Consider the following 26,283-nt stretch of genomic DNA (forward strand, 5'->3'; position numbering starts at 1 on the left):
GAAGCATTTTGGCGATTGGGACAGCACTGTAACAAAGTTCCACTGTGCAAGTTGGTGTAGATTCAAGGCGCTAAACTTTCATTGTCATTATTTCGATTACATACAATTTTTGCAGCGATATACATACGTTCATGATTGATCACAAGAGCTTATGATTATGATTGTCATAGTTTGATGACCCTGGTTATTATCAGACTTCGTGAACAAAGCACAGTACCCTTATTTCGCTTGAATCGGGCTGTGTAAACATAAAGGATAATACGTCATGGGCTCCACTGTTTAGGAAAACTAAAGAAACATACTGTGTATCCATGATGTCATCGCGGATTGCTACATAATATTGATATCATAACTAAACAGACATCATCCCGCCTGCAAGATGAAACGCATTGGCAGATAGACTGTGCCATACCGTAGATAAATCTATATATAAAATTACATCATATCAACATCTTGGTTAGAACACAAATTGTAGTTTAAAAATGACTGAATTAAAAATGTCATCTCGTGATAATCCTTTCACCATCACCACCACCATGCATAAGGCTGTAATTATACACTCATTTAAAAAAAATGCAGACATTGTATACTATCAACGGAACTTATGGTAGACGTAAAGTGTATACCTGCAAACAGGTGAGTGACATGGTGACAGATAATAAATGAATCGGACCGTGACTGCGTTGTCTGATGAGAGGGCTAACATTACTCTCTTCAAAGCGCGAAATACCCCACTACTGCAGTGCTCCGCTTGTATGTATAAGTTTTGTAACGTGAAGTGACATTGTATTATAGACTACGATGAGTACACTTAGCCGCCATGCCTGAATCAGTAGATGTTATGTTCACTCTGTGTAAACTCTTGTCACAAATATATACCGACAACTATACATGATTTCCAAAATACGTTATTTCCGAATTTAGTTTCAGGAGAAAGGGTAGTAATCATTATTTTACTTCTTATCCTCGCTAATTCAGTCTATATAAATCCAGCAGTGATATAATATTGTCGCAAAACGAGCTAACTCCATTCTTGAAAAGTTGAGATACAGTATTTGCGATTAAAGCTGCTAAAAAACAAAGAGAATAATAAGAACATACGGATTTTTTTCATAAGAACTTCAAGAATATATCTTGTTATGCTACAAGCGAGGCATCACTTGAAAAGGTTTTATTTCGCTCTATTTTTGATAATGAACTTACGTGTACTGTCAAATATTTAAAAATGGCAATCAGCCCATTTTGCCATGAAACGCTTCACATGATCACGCCTGCCTCGGACCAGGCACTGATAACATTACTACTGAAAGATATAAAGAGTTTGATTACAAAACGGATTAAGTGCTATTTTGAAACATTTTAAGGTAAGGTCATTATCAGATGCAGCACAATAAAACCTTTTCAGTGATACCTCACTTGTAACATATTATCAAGGAATATAAGACCTAATTCTTGAAGCATATGATTAGATATATCCCATATTTTAAATCTCATTATTTGCTTTGTTTTCAGCAAGTTTAATTGCAGATGTCTCAAATTTACAAGAGTGGAGTTAACTAATTCTGCAATGAAACTCTTCACATGTTTGTTATTTTAGATTTGAGTATAATAAACATATCTTTCTCAATGCGCTAAAATGTTAGCTACAACCTTGAAGAGGAATTCAACTCTATGTTCAAACTGGCTTTGATACTATCATCAAACAAATAGATCAATGATATGGAAATTTAACCCCCCTCCCCTTACCACAAAAAATAGACTATTCAGAAGTCAAAGTGGGTATCAAAAAGAGTCGCCATTGTCGCTAGAGAGGAGGACAATTCTCCTTATGGCAGTATACCTCCAGATAAACTTGGGCCATTGTTATTGCTAATGTTGGGATGTTTTCCACGAGCACAATAACACTCATTCAGCAAAGCGTTCAGGCATGAATGAATGTACACCGTAACGACAGCTTTAAACACTGAAACATTGTTACAAAAATACATCATTGAAAACGGAGATTTTACACATCAAGTTGTACTAGTACTGCTGAAGATCATAGCAAGAGTTCGTAGAATGTACAGCAAAATTATCATTCGAGAAAGTATAACCATTTGTAAATCAAGCGATAAGAATAGAGAGATACAATATTTTTGAAAGCCTTCGGTAGTCAAGATCACAAATATTTTGAAAGCTCAAATTTATGTAGAAGAAGAGACATCCGTATAAGGGTTTTCATGTACTAAAAGATACAAGAAATTCCATCATGTCTCATGCATAAAGCGGAACGCCATTCACCCATCACAATACCTTAGCCCTTGGAATGAAAAAATCCTGGACCACCTCACTGAATTTTGTATACATATATTAGACAACAAAATCTACTGACTTACTCTATTGTGTGCGTTTACCCAGCGACACGTGGGAAATCATTATGACGACTTGGAGCAAGGTCATAAGTGAGCAGTCGAACTAAAAAGAACATCACAAAACTATTTTGAATTGAAGCATAGATATACATTATTGTTAGGGTACAGTACTAAACTGGCAGTCGAGTATTTAGTGAGCTGGAGCGTAGGCCCTACTGTAAATTCAAAGAAATAGCCTTCGATATAAATCAAAGCAATCCTTTACCTACAACCTGCATTTTTTAACACGCATTTGATAGATGTATATATACCAATGTATTTTTTTTTTACAAAATATAAAAAACCTCGTCAATCATTAATTTGACAGATAAGCGCACTCTTGAATCTTTACGTTGCATGATACCATAACGAATAGTATTGTCCTTTGTAACAAGGAGTCACGAGAGGGAGCCCTTTCTTCAGTCACGCCCACTCGCACATTTTAAAATAGTGTTCTCCGTGGTGTCACACTGTATTGTTCGGAAGTGTCAAAATGTCTATCTTTTGACTTTAGCGTAGAGGTCGCCGAAGTCCTCATTTCCTCGGGGTGTCTCGTCATCGACTTCCTTGCGCTCCACCGTCGCATAGTCGTCCTCGCCAATACTGTCGCCGCCGAGTTTGATGGCGGAGTAGGCGCTGTCGTCTGCTAGTGCCTCCTCGTGCGCGGTGAAGCTACCTGACGGGGTGCTGAAGGACCCGACCGCGGAGTATCCCCCGTCGCTCTCGATCGTCGCCACGGTCACGATGCTGTTGATATTTGAGTTGTTATTGTTCTCCTTCTGCTCCTCATTCTTCTTCTTCTTGCTCTTCTTAGACATGTCTACCGATGCGTAAAGGTCGCCGTAATCTCGCGCTGTTTCTGGGCTCGCGTTGGCGTCGTTGGACATCGTCGGGCTGGCCGACTCGGGCATCGGAAGTGACATGTCCATCTTGTTGGTCCCCATGCTCGGGTGCGCCATGGACTTCACCGAGGAACCGATGTCCTTGATGTTCGTGAAGTTTGTGTTGCTGGCGCCGAACTCGATGTCGCCGACGTCGGGGTTGAGCTGGACGCCGCTGACCACGTTGGCGTTCACGTTGTCGGAGCGGCTGGAGCGTGAGGTACCCGAGGAGGCCTTTCGGCTCCGCGAGAGGATGGCGACCTCTGATTCTTGCTTCACGGAGCCCTTCAATTTGGGCGGGCTCCAGACAAAGCCTGCGGACAAGAGAGACAAAGAAGTACAACTCATGTCATTACGTGTTTGCTTCCCAAACCAAATCTTGGAACTAGGACTCTCGCGTTCGCAACAAGGCCCAAAGTGTGTCACCAAGTGTGCTTAATTCATCGTTATTCGTAACAAAATGTTACAACGTGGTTTATTGTTTGTACGCAAAATACGTTATATTTTCTGTCAGAAATAAAAGGAAATCGTTACATTTTAGCCAATTTTGTCAATTTTTAAAGCAAGCGAAGAAAGTAGACGAATATATGTCTGAGAAAACTAAAGGTATTGTATCTGATATCAATTGGAATCGCATTTACATTATTTAGTTGTTTCGCAGTTGCCTGTCAAATTTGGATCATTTGAATTGTGTATTGTATGTGACATTTATTTTGTACCTGAATGTTTATATGAATAAAGTTTCTTTGTAAAAAACAAACAAACAAACAACATGTTCTTGGTAGCAATAAACTTTTTCTGTATATTTCATTGCAATTTATGGATGTTTCTCTTCCTGCATTCTAGTAACAAAGTATTTCATTCACCTGTTCCCTCACATTAAGGTCCATAGACTGGTATTCGCTTAGTTGGTGCTAAGTTGGGCAAGTCTCTAGCAAGCTTCATGTTTGTTAAGGACAACTTTTGTGAACAAAGCATGCATAAAACTTGAATGCATTACAAAATTGGTTTTTTTCTTCCATATGACGACGATACAATCAGTCTACCTGTACGCTACCCATTCCTTGTCAGCTTTTGGTACGTATGGCATACACCAGTGGCGGATCCAGAGGGGGCGCAACCGGCGCACGCCCCCTTTAATTTTCGTTAAAAACAAAGAAAATAAAAATAAAAAATGAAATGAAACCCGGAAGTGGCACCAGAAATATTAGTCACGCCCCCCCCCCCCTTTACAGAATTCCTGAATCCGCCCCTGTACACTCCCCTCTTCCTGTTAAACTTTCATAGATCACCGGCTTTTATCACCACGTGACTACTAAAACACAATCTTTCTTAACTCTGAAACGCATAAACTCTTTCTGGTTTATCGTCATTACCAAATATAATAAATATCGCAGTCTTGTTGACTCTTCAAGTACATTTAAAAACCCTTAGCTGTTTCTCTCGTTTTTTGAAATATTTTCTTTCGTCTTTTTCATCTGATCTTCTGCGTTGTTCTCGTCATCCTCACCGTTGGCGTGTCCATTGTTTCCTTCCCGGTTGATGACGCTGCCGTTTCCATTCACCGGCGTCATCTCGATGTCTGTCATGCCTTCGTTCACGTGTCCGTTGCGAGTGGATCGCCGCTGTTCGAAGTGGTTGGTGACGTACGTGTTTTCGCGCGCCTTGCGTTTGATCTTTCTTGAGTCCGTCTCTTTCCTATTATAATATCAATTACCGTAATAAAGATGAAGATGATGATAATAGTGGTAGTAGTAGCAGTAGTAGAAGTAGTAGTAGTAGAAGTAGTAGAAGTAGTAGTAGTAGAAGTAGTAGAAGTAGTAGTAGTAGTAGTAGTAGTAGAAGTAGTAGTAGTAGTAGTAGTAGTAGAAGAGTAGTAGTAGTAGTAGAAGTAGTAGTAGTAGAAGTAGTAGTAGTAGAAGTAGTAGTAGAAGTAGTAGAAGTAGTAGTAGTAGAAGTAGTAGAAGTAGTAGTAGTAGTAGTAGTAGTAGAAGAGTAGTAGTAGTAGTAGAAGTAGTAGTCATGGTATAGTAGTAGTAGTTGTAGTAGAAGTAGTAGTAGTAGTAGTAGAAGTAGAAGTAGTAGTAGTAGTCATGGTAGTAGTAGTAGCAGTAATAGCAGTAGTAGTGGTAGAAGTAGTAGTATAGTAGTAGTAGTCATGGTAGAAGTAGTAGTAGTAGTAGTAGTAGTAGCAGTAGTAGTAGTAGTAGTAGTAACAATGTTAACGATATTAACAACAGAAATAACAATAAGATTTCAAGATAATGCCATACCTGATTTTTACTCTGAAAAAAAAATCTCTCTGGATTTGACATCGTGATTGTCAATCTTATCTGTTGTAAATTTTGCCTCTTTTAACCCCAACGTCATAATTTTGATTCACCGAAACAAGGAGCGGGGATATCGAAACGCTATTATAGATGGTCTCAAAGCTTAGTGCATACGACTGGGTCTTGCCTACAATACGTTCATGGTCACCGGTATATCCAACATCCAGCACCCAAATACATCGTTGGCAAGATTATGGGTTCAATTACGGTTACAGAACGATACTATTAAAGGGGCATTCCAAACGATTTTCATAATTTCACATCATGTAGTACATAAATCGACAGCTCCATGTATAGATTTGTGGAATTTATTGTCGTCCTTGAGCAGAGAAACCAATACTCTAAAAGATCTAAAACAAGTTACACTGAACAGCGTTGATGACATAGAAGCCTCACATATTTCAGAAATGTAGCAGTGTAATTCCATTACAATGCCGCTTGCTAAGTTCACCTGTGTAAAATCTGTATGCATGCCTTCTTCTTTTGTTCTGCTTCCTTGAGCCCCCAGTCATGCATTCTTATGGTGAGGCTGCCATGTCATCATCCTTGTTCATTACAATTTGTTATAAATTTTGAAAACACTATTATTCCTTATCCTAATCACTATAAATTCTGAAACTATGTACTAAGTATAACTAATTTATTGTTGTTCAAATGTAAAAATCTGAAAATCATCCGGAGGTCTCCTTTAAACCTGTTCCCTGCCTAAGTCTCAAATCCCAACAGACTTTAACCCATGACCATCCAGCTTCCCACGTGCACTGGGTTAAGAACATCGTCATTTTTAAGAAAACAAAAGTGTGTTTTCAATCACCAGACACAGGTAAAATGACCAGCCCGTACTCGGTTTGAAAATGTGAATGTGTGCTGTTATTTCCGTGGTCTTACCTCCTCTTTACAAGCCACATGATTGCAACAGTGAACACGAAGAGGCCGACGAGGGCGACAATGCATGCCACTGCCAGAGAAACGACATCTTCGGAGAGCAAGAAAGGCAAGAACAATGAATATGAAAATGACCCATTCCCAAAATGGAAGAGGAAGAGGCACTAACGACATTCAATATGCTCATCTTATGCAATGTTAGGTATAATAAAAAAAAATACATCCCACTACATTATTCTCCTCTTTGAAAAGTGACTATCATCAAATACAATTGCATAATTAATTGTCCGTTATCTGATAAAGTTTTGAATTGGTATAGCAAAACTACAGTCAACGTTGTCAAAGTCCTACCTATATTTCTTTCACCTGTCTGCCTCTGAACTACTCCAGAATGACTAAATTCAAGGTCAAACGCCTTACAGTTGAGTCAAAGTCGCATCTCCGTTATCTGACAACTGCCTCCGATGACTCAGGAGTCTTAAACTTTTTGTGACTCAACTCAAAGATGAATCTGCAATCAGCGTAGTCAATTTTTTATTTTTGTCGTTCTTTTGACTCGCCCAGAATCATTAAAAGAGCCATTCAGTAGAATGAATGTCGCAGGGAGCGGCGGCACACCTTCTATTTTGTGTGTGTCTCCCTTAGGTTATATTCATTATCTCTATTTGATGACGAGTCTTATGGCCCTAAGTCAATTTCTCCACATCGACACAATGTAAGAGGCTGTAACATAACTGGCAAAGGTATCCCCTTTTCGTGATTCACCTCTCTATTTTCAAATAACCAGATCTTAATTACCTTGACCACCAGCCCCCCCCCCCTTCACACACACACAAACACAACATAAAAACAAGAAAAACACACTTTTTGGTCAAAATGAAGATGCCGAGGTCCAAGAGCATTCAAATGTAGTTTGTGAATGACTCCGTCAGGTACAGTTCCGATTGTATCTTCGATACGATTTTTATGAAAACAAACAAAAGAGAAAAAGTAAAGGTCGGAGTGTCCAGTTTTGTACCTAAATTGCATTTGATGTCGTTGGGCTGCCAAGAGGCGGTGGTAGGATCGGACGTTGTCTGGATACATGTACTGATTGGATTCGCGTAGTTGAGCCGATAGCCGACGTCACAGTTGTAAGACAGTACATCGCCGGGCCGATAATAGTTATCGATTGTACCGTTGAATCGGGTTCCAGCGGCCGGAGCAGTCGCCTGACAGAACTGGGCGTCACCTACACACACAGAAAAACAAGTAAAAACGGGAGGTTGGAAGAGAACAAAGATATCACATTAAGTACTTGCTTCAATTAATTGATTTGTGTAATTCCTCTTGCCAATTTTTGCTTGCTGATACAAATCAAGACTAAACTTATGATATCATTATAATTGCATGATATTGCCCCAATCTATTATACAGTCTTTTTTAAGGGTGACTGAAAAGTCGTAAAGTTTTTGTGCTGCAGAAGCCAGCTATATCTGCTTGGAGTATGATAATCTGTCAATCCAAATGTATTTCTAATATAGAATAACATTGAGACATGGAGGAAATGGTAAAATTCATGCCCTAATCAAAATATGGAAAAGAAAACATTGTTCCGAATCTATTCCTGCTGAATTGCAGAAAATTACAACGATATAGACAGAGCGCCAAAAGGTCACACGTTTTTACAGTGTTCAAATTTAGTATTTACCCTGTAAATCATAAATTCCAAAGTTTACGATTGAAATTTTGCCCAAATATGATGTACGGCGTTTGAAGTGAAGAGATGCGCATAGATCAGCAACACATAACCGTAAGTATTTTGCAGAGCATGCTGTATTATACCTCTGATGATATGTCACGAGTTTTCAATTGAAACTGTAATACTTGTGTCAATAATGATATAGTTCAGCGCCATTTCCAAATATTTTGATATAAGTTCACCATCAATGAAGGAACTTTGTTTCAAATGATTGCTCGCTTGTCGCTCGCATTTTCATATCATTTTCTTTGTTCTTTGCAGGTTTGATCGCAAATTGAGAAGAATAGAGTCAATTTGTTTTGCGATGATACTCTTGAAATAATGAGTTCGCAAGGCAACGGAGAGGCTGCTGAAATTATCTGTGACGAGCTGGTTGTGGGTTGAAACAGTATAAGGCCTAAATACTCTTCTACTTTCGTGTAATGGCATGCAATGAAGTCTGGATCAATGATAATCGCATGCTTGTGTGAGAAAAATAGACTGAATTGTAAGAAAGCGCATGCAGCTACCGTCCTTAAAATAGATCGAGCGCAAACAAAGTTAAGATAATCCGTAAATACGCACCCTTTTATAGCTGAATTGACGCGAATTACGGATACTTGTTATCTAAAGCATCAGGCAAGTGAAAGGAGCTGGAAATACTGTACATCAGACGCATTGAGGAGAATGTGTCCGGGTTTTATTATTTACCCATGTATTTAACATTCTTCGAAAAAGGCGCGGTTCTGATGGGGTAAGAAACGTCAACAACTCCTGATATCACGTCTGCCCTTCCAAACGTTTCTCCCTGTCTACTGCTTTTCTTACTTGAGACCAAAATGGCGGACAAGCACCCACAAGCACTCATGGCAATTCAAAGTGGCTCCCGGGAAACTGCATGGCTGTGTAATGAATGTTACACACAAGCCAACGAGAGCAACAATTCCAATCACAAACTGGAAGACACAATTTTGGCACCTCATAAGCCATTCAGCCCTAACTCAGTGCATTTGACAGTTGTCTGATAAAACCAATTCCACGAGGTAAAATTCCTTGTTCAACAGTTCAGCCCACATAACGACGTGGAAGAGAACAATGAATACTGTACTCCTGGCACATCGTATACGTGCATGTAACTTGGGGATGTGTGATTATCACACTTGGAAGTTGCTTCGTGGATTCTGTCGACTCGGATATTATGTTCGTAAAGAATTAGCCCTCACCCTCTCTTATAAATGAGACAAAATATTAGGGGCAGACTCTTTTAGCGTTGTGTACGGTAAAGTCAGTTACAAAGTCCCAGAGGAAGAAAAGATAAGCAGACCAACCACGCTGAATAATTTTGACTTATCTCTCCATAAAGGAAATATTCATTCTACGCACTTATGCAATGTCAGTGACGTCAATTTTTGCATTTTACCTTCTATCACTGAGGCAAATACAAGGGCCTTATTGTGGTTATATCTTCAAAGAACTTGTTCAAAATGCAGACTCATGATTTATGGCAAAATACAACAATGCCTATACAATCTGACAATGCACATGTCAGGAATGGGTTGTTATGTACATTTTTTTTTCTTGTCAGGTTAAATGTTAGGACCTGCAATTTGCAGCAACCCATGACAAAGGAACCTCCGGTGTCTTGTGGAAGTTTGGATTTAGCTTCGCCGGAGGGACGTTCGAAAAGTGCGAGGATATTGTGACGTCCTTTCTTGAAGGGATTTAACGTGATGGGTTTCTTTTCTTTTCAGTCTTCATCGAGCATATACGTCAACATAGCTCAATGTGGTTCTTTTGTCGGACCTGTTTTTATTAGAACGTGGTGTTTAAAAAAATGATAAAAAGTTAACTTTGACGCTCCCTCGTTGACAGTTTTGATGAGGCCGTATTGTGGTTTTAATATTAGGGGTGGGTAGGTCGCAAACGCCCTGAAATGAACATAACTGCAGCATTCTTTCTTATCTTGACAAAGGCTGGTATACAGGTAAATCAAATGCGTGTAAACACGGAACTCAACCGCAAATTATCATACCCCAGGTGATAAGCGCTGTTTTCCCAGGAGGCTATTAATATCATATTTTTTTCTTAACTTATGAATAAACGATTCATTCAAGCAATACTATATACTGTTCTTTCTGTGCAAACTGACAATGTAACAAAAAAAGCATTCAGGCATAATTCTGAATTCAACATCATAAACTGAAGGTTAAATCGTATTAAGTTATTTTGAAGTGCAGACAGTTTCATGACATCGTACTCCAACACACATACACACACAAAAAAAAAACAACAATCAAAAGAACTAAGTTTCCCAGATAAATTTTCGTCTTGGCTATACAAACACCATCATTTCTGCGTTTGGTGACACAGTGTATGTTCAGTGGAAATTCATACCGCCACGAATTGCATGCGCGCTTTATAGGCCCTAACAGTAACACCGGGACAACTTGAAATCAGTCACACACGGACCAGCTATCAATAGTGCAGACGTTATGATCTCCTTTCTATTTCTTTTTTTTTTCAAAATGTAGTGACGTTGCCAGGACTGTGACTTGACCGACTTTGTTTTCTCCTTGTCCCTGCCCTATAAAGAAAACACAGAGCACTATTTAGCAGATCGCCGCAAAATTGAGTCGCCGCGAAAAGTAATAATTGGAGAAGGGCGCAGGTGTGGACAATCATTATACAACCCAATGAAAGGAGGAAGGCCTGTGGTTTGGTATAGTCAACGTATGTCTGAAAAGCTGCAGATAAAATCGTATAGTGCATTGTCTACACGTTTAGTCATGGGCCATTACAGAAAACGATAAAACTAGGTCACGGACAGCCTTTTAGAGTTTGTCCCCCTTTTCGGTGTTCGGCATATAAGAGATATCGCTACTTTTTTCGTAGTTTACGAGATAAAAGAGTATAGTAGAAGTGCAGAAAAAAAAAGCTTACTTGAAGTTCATGTAGCAGTGATTTAGTCATGTTTATCAAAAGTTTTCTTCAAAAGGAGTAATATATATCAAAAGGTATTTTTTGCAATAGATTCTCGATTGTAAATGAGGAAAAAATAAATGAATCCCTATTAACTGCATTACTATATTTAGTTCGTGGACACAGCTAAATGAGACAGTGTGCAGTTGGAATAATACGACAGAATGGGGGTGTGATTATACTTTTCGTGTTAAAAAGGTTTCCAAAATGGACATTGTTTGGAGTGTGACAAATAAACTCTTTTGTAGTGTTAAGACTGTCCTCATGCAAGCATCCATGCTCTTTATTACGTTGTATTATGTGAGCGTTGATAGCTGAACGAGCCCGAAATGTGATCTTACTTTTCTGGTGCCAATTCATTACAGACGTGATCGCAAATGAAGTGATTATATTAACCATACTGTAAGTTAAAAGAGGTTTTCAAGTCCATGGGATAAAGATATTCTGTTACAACGTAACAAGACGCACACTCGCTGATTTAAGGGTCACATTGCGACGACATTGAGCATTCGACGGACACACGATAAAGGAAATGTTTCGATTTGGCTCTGATCGTATCAGCATCGAGTAATTCGTGAGGGCTTTTAACTAGAGCATCGAAAAGCCATCGTAAAACCGTCGGTGGAGTTTCACAGGCTGCTAACAAAATATCGTACTTGCTTTGGCTATTGATCGGCTTTGAACCAACTTTGGGCTAACTTTACGGGAAATTAAACATTTCATATTCGTATAGTCATGCATCTTGTGTCAATTTCAGGACAGTGCATGATGACACAATCAGCTTCAAAGAAGCGAGTTCGAAAGCGGAGTCGCTTTTTGCTTTCTTCTGGCTTGGAACACACAATATGCCCATCCAGGAAATAAGCTACATACACACATAAAACACACACGCAAAGGATAACAACAAGCACCATTAACTGCCGTATCTCCATTGACTCCACACGCAGTGTGTGACATCGTGAAGATATCGACCAATATTTGAGGCTCGTCTTCAATATCTCGTCAACAGTGCAATCGCGCCCAGTGGCAAATTCGTGACCATGGATTTTACCCCCGTCGAACGACGGGTAGAAATTCAAATATGCTTGAACTTTCTGTGACCATGGGAAGTGACAATGCAATTCCACACCCACGCTTGCATAGTGCAATCAGAGATGGCACAAGGCAGAATGCCGGTGGGGGGGGGGGGAGTGGTATAGGGGAGAGTGAGTCGATTGCTTGTTTGTTTTCTACCGTTTCGGGACTGTTCACCCGCCGAATCGGATCATGATCGTTTTGCAGATTACTCCAGGCTCTCAACTTGACTTCACGCGTTGTTTTTGCAGGCAAATAACTTAATCGTTGTTGTTTTTTTAATAGAAATGTTATTCACTCATCCACATTCAGTTACAAATAAATGACTTATTATATGATACATAAAACAAATAATACTATTTGACAAGCAGCTATATACAGTCGAAATAACATTAATACGATTTCAGTTAATATTCGATACAAAACCTTTAGGGGTTTTTTTTCCAGACATATAGTCATCTACTTTTTCGCTCGCTTTAAAAAATGGCAGAATTGGCAAAAATCTGATGATTTTTTGTTGTGTTTTTGTTTCTGGCAATAACTTATTTCATGGCGTCACACTCAGCGTTTATTCCAGATAGTTTAGATAAGAGACTTTACCTTTTTATATTCTTGTTCTTAAATTGTTCTTTTAGGGGGAAAAAAGTGATGAGATAGCACGAGTTGACCGTAATGCTATACCTAATATGAAAACCCAGCTAAGAAACTCTGAAGATAGAGTAGTATAGAGTCTAAAACGATATCTTTGGCAATTCTTTAGGTCTGACAGAATGAGTTATAGATAGTCTTTCTTCTCCTTCTCCTTGTCCTCTTCTTTTCCTCTTCCTTCTCTCCCTCCAATACTATAATACTATTTTCTTTAAATTCTCGATGCTGACGACGCAAGCCATTATTATATTCAACATGATATCACACATGCATGTTCTTTCTCAGGTAAAGCTGTATGCCACATACATGCCACAAGCATGTACACGTATATCTTCAACCCAAACCCAAAATACCACAATGTGATGACTATGACTATGATGATTATGTCTACCACGACAGCGATAAACACTGCATGGCTCAAAATGGAACACGGATAAAGTTTTTTGGTATGGGGAAAAGTTCCTAGAAAAATCTCCCTACAAAGTGCAGTTAGATACGTTGTCATAAGTGTATTTTTAACGAATTTACACTTACATCCACTTTAAATTCAAAATAATTAGGAACGGAGTATTTGCTATAGTTCTGCATGCCTATGCAAAAACGTCCCGTGAATTTTAAGATGCCTTTGATGAAGACATTTTCATACTCTGTCCGATGTTTGTGAAACTGTCACTGTTCTGTTTGATAGACTTTAATCTTATCCACAGAGCGTCTGCCTGAAAATATGGAGTTTCAGTGAGAAGGTGCGAGTTCCGCATCAATGTGCGCAATTTGCATAACAAAGCGAGATAAAGTAAGATCTAATGGTTAGTTAGATCTGAACCCTCTGCAAGGTCAAAGCAGTTGTTTTTTTACAGCTCTTTTGAAAAGAAGATTTTGATAAACGTTAATCTTTCAAGTGCGAAGGCAACTATACTTGAGTCCCGTCCCCCAATAGTGAATGAGCCACCCTTTGTTTGGAGAAGGCCATTCTTTGGAGAAAGCCTTGTATCTGATTATACAAGAAAAAATAAAATAAAAAAGAAAGAGGAAAAAAAACCTTTTACACAGCGATTGTTTCACACAAAGGAAAAGAGATTTTGGCACTCACCGTATATAATGGCCAAAAGTAAAGGATGGGGGATTTATTGTGTTCCCCTGTGTCAGTCACGCCAAATATGACGGCCATGAGGGTTTTTCCCCCTTTGTTGTGTTGTTGCTGTCTGGGGGGTTGAGGGGTGAAAACAGTAAGCTCCTCAGGGTTGACTCAAGTGCTTACTTCACAGACAAAAAAAAAAAAATAGTTCGTCAGTGACCATCGGAAAAGCTATACTGCATGCAGTCCTTCTTTCATGTCTTTACTGTGAAGCGTGTGTGTGTGTGTGTGTGTGTGTGTGTGTGTGTGCGTGTATGTGTGTGTGTCAATCACTGACTTCCAATATCTAATTCTACTAAATATACTATTATTATTCTACTATAAAATAGGACACAGAGATAGTATTACTTAAAAACAGAGAGTAATGCTGTTTTAAATGACTGTCTGATATACAGACATGGGCATATCATTTAGATGGAATTGAAACGGTATTACAAAAAAAGTGTTTGTGTCTGTATGATAATTATGTGTATGTGTGCTTGTGCGTGTGTGTGTGTGTGTGTGTGTGTATGTGTGTGTGTGTGCGCGCGCGCAAAACTGCTGATGGCTGTCATAATCTGTAATGTGTTAATTAGCAGAATGACATTTCATTATCCGTATCAAGTCTCGACCAGTAATCGCGTTTGGAACTGACATTATACTGCTGCTATGCTCAACCTGGCATGGCATGTCGATACCTGAACCTTGTCCCAAACATGAAATATTTGCACAGTACAGGCAGAAAGAATAATGAAAAGGGAGCAGCCGCCGTCTTCCCACAAGCAACGGACGATTTTAAAGTCATGCTGTATTCATCTTCATTGGATAAGAGTGTCCGATGCCGATTGTCGGTAAATCTATCGATGTGTGATATTATGAGCGTTCGGTGTACGTGTATACGCGGGGGTCGCGTTTAGTTGTTGTCTGCAATTCAATAAATCGGAGGTCCGGCTCTTCGGAGGTTCCTCGTGCATGCCTCGAGTGCCTGTGTCATTTCCGGTCTGCACGAACCATACACGGGCAGGTCATTGGAAGGTTATATAGAAGACAATTTGGAAACAGCAACGCCCTTTACCGCAATATGAAAACGTTATTCCAGCTTTCATAAGCAGATAAGAAGGATCTTACATGATTTAGCACTCCAACGTCAATGAAATGACACTTTTAGTGCAGTTTATGATTTGACGGTGGAATAATGTTTGCCTATGTTGTGATCCAGAGCCAACACATGCACTCTCCTCGTAATGTGAATCAACCGCAACATCTATTTTCATAACGCATCAGTGAGGAACAGTGTGTTTATTAGAATATTTCATGAATATTCAAAGCAATGATAACCAATACTTCATCATAAAAATCTATATTCAAACAATCATCTGAGAGTCTAAGACAAATCATTTGCCTACATCATGGAAAGTATAATGTTATGATTGCGGTGTAAGCGTGGTTCCAAAAATGGATGGTACATGTATTGGTATATAACATACTTCACAAGCGTTAGGGAAAGAATCGCAATTTGTAGAGTTAAAGCCATCAGTGCCTGTGATACACAGGACCAAAAATACGGGATTTCCAAAGAGTTTTTTTTTTTTCAAGCAATGGCCAAAACTAAGTATTCATCCAGACACATACCACGGATCTGTAGACATTATACGCCTGCTCTTAGAATACCAACCATTGTATTCTTCGGTAAAGTCAGACCGAATGTTTATCCCCTTACTAAACACAATTCCACTCCCTTTGGTTAAAGATGACAGATGCCAACAAAAGGATATGTAGATTTCACAATAGCAGCGCGCAAATATTGACGGTTTTGTCACGAAAACGGGCGGGGATAGTGGTTTTAGAATAGTGTATTACTGCATATATATGTCACGTGATTGCTGGGGAATGCCAGTTTGATGTGCGTTTTATGTAGGGAAGGGGTCTTGTTTGAGAGCCACTGCATGATAAACGTGTACTTCAAGAGAGTGGAAAGTAGTGTGCAAGAAGAGAAAACACATGACGCATACATACAAATGTTGTATAGCTACATAGTCCCCGCCCTCAATATGTAATGCACGATGTATTTCAATAAGACAATTTGACACCAAAGTTCATTGAAATAAAATAACTTTTAAAAACCTCTACAAATTAATGAATACTTCTCCATTTGAAAGCTATATTGTTATCATTGCCCTTAATGATTAATGATAGTATTATTACTAACTTACTCTCTAACAAAAATCGAGTGAAAATTTTCACTCTTGAAGGAGTGAATACAAAAAAGAGTGAATTTAGAGTGAAATTGGAGTGAATTTCGAGTGAAAATGTTCATTTTCACTCGTTTTGGAGTGACGTCAGGGATCACTCCAAAATCTTCGAGTGATCCCTGAGGTCACTCTAAAATGAGTGAAAATGAACATTTTCACTCGAAATTCACTCCAATTTCACTCTAAATTCACTCTTTTTTGTATTCACTCCTTCAAGAGTGAATATTTTCACTCGATTTTTTTTAGAGAGTAAAGATCGATGTTGTAATCATTATCAGTTTCAATATCTTTATCATTGTTACAATAGATCATCACCATTATCTCAACATCATGCACTTTCATCATTATTCTTATCTGATGGGCCCTGTTTTATGAAGAGTTATGATTTATCATGTAGTTTATTTCTATGGTAAGTGTATGCCAGCCCAGCCTGTGTGGTAAGGAAATTAATAATCGATTATATCTTTTGATAAAACGGGGCCTATATCTGGTGCGGTGATGGTGGGAGGACCTTATTGTGTATGAATATATTACAACAGTCATACAATAATTAGTTGATTAGCAATTTAGTATCAGAAGAAATCCAATGTCATAGCCAGATACCGTGTCAACATGGATTGGCAAATATACAAGTAGGGCACTCCTCAAATTCCAAAAACCGATTTGGATTGACATAGAAGCATGACATTCAAGATAAATTGAGATTGGAAATGAATTATCTTCTAAATTACGGCGCACAAAAACACACTAAGCTCATCGATGTGCATTGTATATCTATATCAAAATGGCGTCAATGTACGCCTTTTCTCAGCTGTATTCGAATATATTTAACCCAACGGAAGAATACACGCTGCATATACAATATTGTGTCGCCTAATATTTCAACAAGATAGCTTACGTGCGATAACACAAGCCATTAAACAGATAATTTCGAGTGTAAACGCAAATGTCAGTACCAAATGTGTCTACAGAAAGTGTGATACTGAAAGAGGAAAACGAACAACAGGTTCTATTCTAATTATTTTCGTTTGACGTCAAGAAGCTGTTAAGAATTATGTGAGTCAAATAACATGATATGTTTGCTTGAAGCTTATCCTATTTATATATCACACATCGCAAGTATGTTGGGCAAATATGTAACATTTCGCACCGGTATAATGGGATCGATTCAAGTTGCCGGGGCGAACATGTCAGGCCTCGTTAAATTATACGTCTCGCATTACTGACCAGCAAATTACCCGTCATGATATTACCATTATACAGTATACGTCAGCTATTATTAGGGCCTGCCATAATTCGCAAATATCAATAACTCGTAAAAGGAAAATTAGTATCATAATATATGCATAGAAAACTTGAAACAACTATGTCGTGCATGCTTGCAAGGTGCACATGGTTTTGGTATTATATACTTTAGATAGCAATATACATGATAGAGACCACTTAGACAGTCTATGTAGATATATATTCATTGTTGTTCATATATATCATATTATATTATATTATATTATATTATATTATATTATATTATATTATATTGTATTATATTAATTTATATTATATTATATTATATTATATTATAGTATAGTATAGTATATTATATCATATCATATCATACTTTACTATATAATATTCATTTATTCATTTATTTACCTGACTGATTGCGAATAGTCAATAATAATATCCGACTTTCCCGATGTTATCCATGAGAGATGGTTTCGGGACATAATTATATTGGCGATATCTAACAAGATCAGTCAGATTTGTTGAGCTTGTGAAAATGCATTTTTAACATAATCAAGGATGTGCAATGATAAAGACAGAAATAGACTTGCACGAGGTATTTCCTTTTATGCTGTCAGTGACTACAAATTCCTTCAAAAAAGGGGGACAACGTTTCATCAAATTTCATGGTCATCACATCATTCGTGACAAGAAAATGCGGTCACAGTTTCACTCGGACACTGCACGGTAAAACTTTCAGCTGATGTACGTATGCGTGGTAGATAGACAAGATCGTTGAGCTTCATATAGTGTCAAAATGTGTGATAGGAAAAAGACTGGGCGGTTTCACTGTCTCTGTATTTCTGTCACACGGGTATGAGTTGTCACAGTTTTCAATGACTTTTAACAGCTCTTTCACGAACGCTCTTCAAGATTGGTTTGCACGCAATCCTCGCCACGCAGTCTTGTGTGTTATGTCTTTATGCTCGTCTGACATAGTTTCATCGTACCTTACCTAAGGTAAAGTCAAGATTGCATCGAAGAATGAATTCTAGCCAGTTATTGCAAAGCTTATAATCGCTAATATATTTTTTATAATGTCACATGCTGTAATATTCAAGGCACTTCTATTATCTAACATTATCTGAAGCCAAAACATCTTTCGAGGATATTAATAGAAAAAATATGGGTTTGTCAGATTTCGTTAACAATAAATTTTGGTATGAGAAAGGGTATTGGTTAAGCTTCGTGAAGAATGCGACCTGAAATGCAAAACTTCCAACAAAAGAGTAAAAAAAACTTGACCCCATTTGTATGCGTTTGTATGTGTGTTTGTCTGTGCATGTTTTGACGCAAGGTTGTTGGTCACGTGTATCTGTTGCTGACAGCGCAATGTAAAGTACAATTTCATTGTCTGCCGGAAAGCGTGAAGCAAACCCTTTTATACTAACTAGCTAAGAAACCATGGTAACAGTCATATTTTTCTCAAAACATAACTTAATCTGCATATGATTTGTCTTGCCAAACAAAAACAAGTGACAAATCATACTAAAGCTCTTTAAAAAATGAACAAAGTGTATTTGTCATCAAATGTACATGTGGTGTGTGTATATGTGTGTGTGCGTGTGTGTATGTATGGGTGTCTGTGCGTCTTTGATGATGAGTGACATCAAATAAAGATTACGAAAATGTGTGTTTACGTGTGTTTGTGCATGGAGGTGGGTGCATGGGATGCCTCAAAAGGACGTGTATGAGGGAGTTGTTGATTCATGTTGCGTGGCAGGTAATGGGGAAGTATGCAGAATACGCTCGAGTTGATTTGAAATAAGGGGATGGTCCCTGAAGCGTATTTTGCAATACTGTGTGAACGAAGAAGAAAATCCGCCAATGAAAAAAAAAAAAGAATAATTATAGCAGTTAACATCAACAATCTGCGACCATAGACAAATAAACAAGGAAGAAGAAAAGTGTCAGAGAGAGAGAGAAAAAAAAACAAGAATATTGTAAATAGTAACTAAAGTCTGTAAGCGCGGGCCAGAAAAGTACATTGACATGACATTATTGTTTTCAAGGTACCTAGGTCATGTACACGTAGGTACTTTTCCAGAAACATTTTCATTTCACAAGACTGATAATTCAACCCACATACCAGTTAAAATACCCTTTTGCTTTGTACGAGTATATACGACAAGATCAGAATTTACACCCCCAGCATGAAGTTTGACGGTTGGAACATCAATATTGGCGATAATATTTTATATACACTATCAAATGTAAAAAGAAAGTTTTTCGAGTTAACCAACATTATCGACTCTTGAGATAACAGATTAAGACACACACACACGGATATGCAAGCATGACTAATACGTGCACACTGTAGATGTGCACTGAAATTACCAAAATTCGATGCTGTGGACATTTTGGTCTCTCTGAATCTTTCCTTCTTTTTTTCTTCGCATTTTCAGTCATCTATACAACATTCATTTTGCCACTGCATAACCTTACAAATCACATCTTTACCCCTGCCAAGCTTATCACTGTACACGTAAACTGCACCGACTCTCCACCACTGGTATTCCTATACAGTATTTGATCATAATCATCGCTGTGTTATAATGGCACACAAAATAGCCGGCGTTTCATATTGCGTTTCAAGTTTTCAAACGGGCTAAGAACGACAACAAAAAGCCCTCATCAAATATGCAGCTCGTCAAACATTGTGTTTGTATAGCAACAATTTATAAACGGATAGAATGAGGATCAGACATGGGATATGACAATAGATTCACAAAAGGCTGTAATCAGGGGTATAAAATGCACATGACTCCGATCACATAAGGAAGTATCCATTAATCAAAATGATGATGGTTTAGGAAAACCCCTCATTAGGATCATGATGTCATATTGAGTTAGGTCTGATATCAGCCTATCCGATCGCACTTTCGACAGTGGACGGATTCTCGAGCGCGCACCATCTGCAGTAGACAATAACGTCTGACCACAAGACCCTCACAGTTAAACGGATTGTGTTCGGCCTAAATCGTACAATTCAAAATGGTACCAAGACCACTAAATTCAACCTTCAGACGGGTCCAGGTCCGCATGTATAACAAGAAGCCCTTCAAGTCAATGTGGAAGTGACGATCAATTGTCCAGATCAATCAGGTCTATACAATCATGTGTTACACAATCTCTCGCTCATGTCGTCTCCAGAAACCGTGGGAAGGGAATGTTGGTGATGAGACTTACAAAATGGCAACCCGGTGTTTTCTTCTTGAGATCACCTGCCAGCTACGACATTATTTAGCTGTCAGTCTGACTACTGCTTAACACTTTAGGAGGAAACTTGCAGGAGTGAAGTTAAAATGAAAGTAGTTTCACAGTCTGTTTATTCAAACCTAGCGGATTCAACATGCATTGTTATGTTTCCTATTATTTCGGGGTCACCAAAATTTGAAATCTAAGCTTGATTAGTGGCCCAAAGAGACAAAATTAGTGTCGAGTCTTGCATGACTCTCTTCTTTCATGTACATCACTTTTATATGTTGGTTACGGAATACAGACATGCACTCAGCACCGCAAAAACCAGGGAGGTGATGGTCCTCCTCCAAACCGTCAATGGTGCGACAATATTTTATGCTCATGGCTGCTCATAAAATGAGAAACAAGAGGAAGGGGACACAAAGCGGAAGATTATTGCCAAACCACTTCAAACTGCCTTCCAAGAACTCGTATCTTTGCTGTTATTCCCTGCATTCGCTAATAAGTTAAGAATCTCCGTAATATTATCATAATACATATCATATACCAGATTATAACATCACAGGCTGTACACCGTATGCTATTACACAATCCCCATTACGCAAGTTTAAACTTTTGTTCCATTTTCCTATCGAAACTTACCCCCACAAATCATTTCTAGTCACACAAAAAAATGTTTGTTTTCTTTTTTCCAAGGACGGACTTGCCTAATTTTTCAACGCAACTGATGTATATAAATTTAGCTTTAAACCAATAAGGAAATACAATTGTATAAGGCCGATCACATTGTATCTGGGCAACAAACATCAAAGTCACTTGATTCCTTTAAGGTTGTTTAATGAGCAAGAAGAACTATCGTGTTGAAGTATTAGAGCGGTGTCAAGATAAACATAGTTCAGAATCATTTTTTGTGACGTTATCGAGCCAGAATTTTTCTCCATTATCATACCAACAAGATTTGGAATACCATGTGTTTCCGCAAAATATTGGTGCTTTTTGACACTGATTCAAGAAAGAAGGGAAAAAAAGTTTATAACACAATCGCATAAGGCAAGGGGGTGACAACATTCCATTTGGGATTGTACGATGATCTTGAGTGTCAAACAAACAAAACTTTGAAAAGGCCCACATCTTTTAGTGTCAAAGAAAACTTTTTTCTTTCAGGTTTGCAGATTGTTTCCTTTCGAGAAATGCAGTGCTATCGGTGTATAAATCTTAGACGCATTCCAATCTACAAAACGAAACACTCCCCTTTTCAGTAACATATTTTCCATTATTATACGTTCCAGATGAATGCACATGCTTAAATGAAGCCGTGACAGAAAATACTCACAGAGGTCACCTCAAAGAAGTAGAGAATGCAATATTCAATATCATTTTTTTTCTTTTCTCACAATCCTCATTGCACCTTCCATCCTCCAAACGTATCTTTATTCAAATTACGAGGGCAAACACACACACACATTCGTCATGCACTGAAGCAGGTAAAGGCTAGACTTTTGAAAATCTTCCAATGTATAGTCTAGTGCATGGATTTGTCTACAATGATTGTTTCAACCTCTATGTAAAAATTTAAAAAAAATGACAGTTCTTGGAAGGGCAACATATTATAAAGCAAATAAATGTCTCGAGGACAGGGTAGTACTTCACGATCGACTGCGTAACACAGCTGCGCAATTATTATGTCTGGAGTGTATTCCAAAACAGTTCTCAGAATCACAACCTTGTTCGTGATCATTATTTGTTGCATAATTTTGCTAAGACGGTGATTGGCCCGATAGGAGTGGGACAGTAACTCGACGTGATGAAAGTGATGATGCTAAAATCAAGAGCGGAAATTAAGGGGAAAATATGTTAAGACAACTTGCGAGATCCTGTTATGTAGCTACATGGTTTATATCAGTGATGAAGAGATGTTCAGTTCAGATTGGTCAGATTTTGTTTGATATCGATGGTCTGCAAATACCAATATTCGGACGACTAGGGAAAAATATCTGAAGAAGCAACTCAAAATAAAACGGACATATAGATATCGATTGAATATTTCATACTCACTCTTTGCCTTTAAAGGGATCGTATAGTTTTGGTTGAGACCTAATTTTAGGTTTCTAGCATTTTCTGGTGAGATAATGAGAAAACTCTATGAAATATGAAAGAGCATGTTATTCCACGAGGAATTAAACATTTATCTGATGAAAATTGGTTTTGAAATGGCTGAGATATCCAAAACAGAGCGATTCAATAAAGTGTGGGACCCACATTCTATTACGATCGCTTTGTTTTACTTTGTTTTTGGATATTTCAGTCATTTCAAACCCGATTTTCATCAAATGAACTTTGAATTCCTCTTAAAATGGTATGCTTTGTACTATTTCATAAGTGTTTTCTTGGTATCTCACAAAAAGTTAAAAGCCCAATTCTCATCTCCACTTATACTGTACTTTCCCTTTAACCTCAAACAATGTTACCTCCAAAAGTGTTTTCTTTCCCCCTCAAAAGTTATATATCAGAGTTATTTGCTCGAAATGTGCACTAGTTGCAAATTGAAATTTAATTCCGTCTAATTGATGTAAAAGATACAAAGTTGGTTTCTTACAGCAATGTTTTCGGTCCTCATCTCAATATCATACTGTACCTCAAGACAAAATTGATTGACTTTACTTTTAAACTCTTCTGATCACGACAGACCAGAAAATGTAAAGTACACATACAGTAGATCGTCTTTTGCTGGAGACTTGCGTGCAATCATAGAATATTGATCATGGTACATTATTTGATAGTTTGTGAAGAACAGAAACGTGTACAAAAACAGTAAAATGTAAAATAATATATTTCAATGGACACAGATTTGATGTAGGTGTATTACAGTCAATGCATCCTGACGAAATTAAGTCCTACCATTGGTCCTACTGCATGGTATAATTATGTACATCGGGATGGTGATATTACTCAAAGAAGAATCTGTGTGAAGATGGTCGCCTTGCATGAATAGAATTCTCCTCGTATTGTTTTGTGGGGTTTTGTCTTTTAACAGCGACCAAGCGTACATCCACTAATCAATAAACCCTCTTCATTGTTATGGTTGTGTTTGGAATCTCATGTCAATATGAAAATACCGCTTCAAGCGTGCTCCCCATTCATCTACATCATAACATGTCATAATGAATAGAGGCTCCATATGACTTACTCAATTAACGCAGAGTGTTGCTCGTGCATGATGAAGGTGCGCGCGCATTACTGCAGGTGTGTTCATTCGAGTACCAGACGTAATTTAGCTTTAACGAGTTACTGCATGTACATATTAACTCATTCAGTCCGTCAGCATATTCTTTTTTTTTTAAATATACGTGTATATGAAGTCACGAAGATTTTGGACTGGTGGTCCAGAAAGAGTTGACGTCATTTATTCCATTTTTATGTCTCGGAGTACCATGCCTTACAAGCCATGATATCATATCCAGCAGATATTTTGTAGATGGTTTCCGTACACCCTGGCCTGTAAAATAATTCGAAGCCGAACTAAACGTTTTGCCAATTGTTATAGCAGCAACGCACAGTGAAGTTTTCATTTTTAATTCCGCAAGTGCCACGCATCGTAAATCCGCCCTAAGATCATTATAGATATTTACCCTCGATTTGGCGATAGTATTAACACGCATGACTAGCGACCGTTTTTCATTACATATCTCGTTAATGTGATACGAATTGAAAAAGATTGTGTGAGCGATAAGAGAAGCCTGCACGTTGAGAAAATGTTTTTAAAGTCGCTGAAAAGGATGTACCCTTTTGTTCGACTTCATAAGATTCGCAACATCAAATGCGAATGAGAGCTCTCATCCTTGACAAATGTAGGGAATTATGATTGTTCATTTTTCTGTACAATTGCAGACAATTATTAATTAAAATTGATGATTGTTTGAGCATGAGTACACCTTGATAATCAACAGATAATCAAAAGAGAATTAGAGTTTTCATCCTTGACAATTAGGGGCAACATATTTATCTTTCAATATACTAGTCGCAGATAATCTTATTAATTACAATTAATGATGATGGGAGCATGAGATAACATTGGCAGTCAACAGAGCGAGGAAATACTGTGGTAGTCCCATCCCACCCCACCAGCAACCCCACCCCCTCCCCCCCCCAAAAAAAAAAAAAACAAAAAACGATGGAGTGTTTGCGAGCAGTTTCAATGTCCTCATGAAGAAGACAGCGCGAAGGCGGCGGAGTTTGGCGGTGTTAAGAGGAAGTGTCATGTGAGAAGCACCAGGTCGGGTTTACAGGATTTAACACGAAAGAATGGCTTGTATAAGTAAAGTGCAAATTACCAGAATATCCAAAGAAAGCCCGAAATACCAGATTTAATGCAAAAATGTCTCATGCACCACTGATCCCTGATGTCTCTATGCGAAGCAGGGAGAATGGGAATCCCCGAACAGACAAGGTATTATTATCTTGGACAGTATAAGAGGGAACATGTGTGTCGTCATTCACTTTTTTCCTCCTTGCTTTTCATTCAACTGTTATGTAAACTAATTCCTTTCGTCGGTTCTTGAATTATTTATGCAGGACAAAGTTATACCAAGGAATCAGCTAATCTTCAAGGGATTTAAACTTAGAAGGGAGTTCACTCTCCAGTCTCGTGTCCTTTACGGCTTTGTCTATAACTCGCCCATTATAGCGATGTAAAATTGTATCATTGTGTCTAAGCCATTCCTGCAGCGTGTTTAAGGTTCAAGGTCACGAAGATTTTGGACTCTGGTCCAGAAAGAGTTGACTTTTCATATGTTCTAATTTTTTGTACCTCTTATCATGCCTTAAAAGCCATGAAATCATATCCATATTTTGGAGATGGTTTTTATATACACCCAGGCCTGTAAAATAATTCGAAACCAAACTGCGGGGATCTTTATTTTTAGTTCCCAAGGGCTACGCGTCGTAAATCTGCCTTATAATTAGGTATCATTTACCCTCAATTTTGGAACAATTAACACGCATGACTTATTGAATATCTCATTAATGTTATACAAATTGAAAAAAGATTGTGTGAACGATAAGAGAAGTCCACACATTATGAAAATGTTTTTTAAAGTCGCTGAAAAAAAATGTACCCTTTTATTCGACTTTAAAAGATTCGCAACATCAAATACGAATGAGAGCTCTCATCCTTGAAAAAAGATAGGGAATCATGATTATCAATTTTCTGTATTATTTATTATTGATTTAAATTAATAATTGTTGAGCATGAGTGCAGCCAATTGTTACAGCAGCAATGTATGGGAAATTTCCGCAAGTGCTACAATGTACACGTCGTCAATCCGCCCTGAGATTAAATTAATTATCTTGCGACCAAATTAACACGCATGACTTATCACATATCTCATCAATGCGATTCAAAATAAAAGAAAGATTGTTTTGACAATAAGAAGAGTCCACACGTTGTGAAGAAACGTTTTTAATGTTCCTTTGTTCGACTTTGACATTAAATACGAATGAGAGCTCCCATCCTTGACAAATTTAGG

At 38.1% G+C, this 26,283-nt stretch overlaps 1 protein-coding gene across 1 annotated transcript in view; it reads right to left on the reverse strand.

Annotated features, from left to right (window-relative positions):
- Positions 1-2,887: 2,887 nt before the first annotated feature.
- LOC139745057 (uncharacterized) overlaps positions 2,888-26,283 on the reverse strand; it is a 24,917-nt gene continuing 1,521 nt past the window's right edge. The window contains exons 2-5 of the mRNA XM_071655471.1: positions 7,505-7,717; positions 6,490-6,577; positions 4,782-4,969; positions 2,888-3,585 (exon numbers count right to left, since the gene is read on the reverse strand). Coding sequence (XP_071511572.1) covers positions 2,888-3,585; positions 4,782-4,969; positions 6,490-6,577; positions 7,505-7,717 — 1,187 coding nt within the window. The remainder of the gene's footprint in view (positions 3,586-4,781; positions 4,970-6,489; positions 6,578-7,504; positions 7,718-26,283) is intronic.

This window comes from Diadema antillarum, unplaced genomic scaffold, assembly GCF_040938485.1.
Source record: "Diadema antillarum isolate AM-2024a unplaced genomic scaffold, OU_Dant_1.0 seq00001232_RagTag, whole genome shotgun sequence".
In the NCBI taxonomy this organism is placed as follows: domain Eukaryota; kingdom Metazoa; phylum Echinodermata; class Echinoidea; order Diadematoida; family Diadematidae; genus Diadema; species Diadema antillarum.